The sequence below is a fragment of the Echinops telfairi genome, unplaced genomic scaffold (assembly GCF_000313985.2).
Source record: "Echinops telfairi isolate 266 unplaced genomic scaffold, ASM31398v2 ScPeMD7_655;HRSCAF=1070, whole genome shotgun sequence".
Classification (NCBI taxonomy): domain Eukaryota; kingdom Metazoa; phylum Chordata; class Mammalia; order Afrosoricida; family Tenrecidae; genus Echinops; species Echinops telfairi.
In genome coordinates, this window is record NW_022104553.1 from 26,181,610 (window position 1) to 26,183,209 (window position 1,600).

General features: G+C 53.2%; 1 protein-coding gene across 1 annotated transcript in view; it reads left to right on the forward strand.

The window, feature by feature from the left end:
- PPP1R13L (protein phosphatase 1 regulatory subunit 13 like) overlaps positions 1 to 1,546 on the forward strand; it is a 17,237-nt gene extending 15,691 nt beyond the window's left edge. Inside the window, exon 8 of the mRNA XM_045292672.1 lies at positions 1,143 to 1,546. Coding sequence (XP_045148607.1) covers positions 1,143 to 1,546 — 404 coding nt within the window. The remainder of the gene's footprint in view (positions 1 to 1,142) is intronic.
- The last annotated feature ends 54 nt before the right edge of the window (positions 1,547 to 1,600 follow it).

The following is a 1,600-nucleotide window of genomic DNA, read 5'->3' on the forward strand; positions in this document are numbered from 1 at the left end:
TTTTTTTTTTTTTTCATTTCTAATGTGCCCACTTTATTAGAAATGGATAGCTTTATTCTTTAGAGAGTGAATTGCACTTTCTGCTCTTTTATAGATTTTTTAAAAATCATTTTATTAGGGGCACATACAACTCTTATCACAACCCATACATACAACAATGTGTAAAGCACATTTGTACATTCATTGCCCTCATCATTCTCAAAACATTTACTCTCCACGTAACCTCTGGCATCAGCTCCTCATTTTCCCTCCTCCCTCCCCGCTCCCCCATTCCTCATGAACCCTTGATAATTTATAAGTTGTTATCTTGTCATATCTTGCCCTGTCCGACGTCTCCCTTCACCCACTTTTCTGTTGTCCAGGCTTGTCACTTTGTATGGGAGTGAAAAGCCCTGTCTTTTTCCCAAGGAGCCTGGGTGGTGGTTTCGAACTGCCGACCTTGTGGCTCGCAGCCCAGTGAGCAACCACCGTGCCACCAAGGCTCCAGGGTTAGACATGTGAGCGGTCAGCCTGGAGTGACTGCGTGACAGCTGACTGTCACTCCTGGCAGAAAATGAGCATGAGATACGGGGCTGTGGGGGCAGATAAGGAGAGGAGGGTGGTGTTATCCGAAAGGGGGCAAGGCGGAGCCTTGAGATTCAGCCTTTTAAGGTCACTGCTGCTACCTTCAAGGTCAGCAGTCCAAAATCGCCAGCTCCTCTGAGGGTCCCATAGGGTCACTGTGAGTCTGAATCAGCTAGATGGCAGCGAGGGGCTCACACAGCCTTGGCTTTGCCCTGTGTGGGAGTGGAGACTGGATAACGCGCCTGGAAGGGCCGGGGAAGGAAAACTGCACCATGGACTGAACCATTTCAGGAGGGGAGCCTGGCGGACCATACCGTCTTGAAAGGGTTGTTGGTAATTGTACCGTTTTAAGTGTTTGTGTGTGTGGTTTGGGATGTACTAATTGGAGAAGGGGCTGATGGGACAATAAATGGGAGGGGAAAGTGGGTGGGCTATACTATCTGAGAAAGGGGTATACTGGGAAAGGGGAGCGGATTTAACTACAGGAGAGGAACTGGCCCTACCTGAAGGCTTGGGGGCCCACCTTCATGCACCCATGTGTTGTCACCTGGTAGTGACTTCCAGTTCTGGCCTCTGAGCCAGCTGGTTCCCCAGACGGAGCCCACACAAGTTTTCAGGTGATACCCCTCCTCGGTCCGGGGGAGGTCCGAGGGCCAGGGCCCGTCCCTCTCACTCGCATGTCCCCTGGCCCTGCGGGTGCCTGGCTCTCAAGATCCGGCTTCTTTCAGACGTGGAGCAAAGCATGGGGTTGATGTACAATGGGCTGGTGTACGCCCTCTGGGACTACAGCGCCGAGTTCGGCGACGAGCTGTCCTTCCGCGAGGGCGAGTCGGTGACCGTGCTGCGGAGGGACGGGCCAGAAGAGGCCGACTGGTGGTGGGCCTCGCTGCATGGCCAGGAGGGCTATGTGCCCCGCAACTACTTTGGGGTGAGCCTAGAGCAATATAAGTGGGAGGGGAGGCAGTGCATGTTTGGGGACTAGGACAATCCCATGGGGGAAATGGGGTGATTCGGGAGGACCGGTTATTGACTGTGG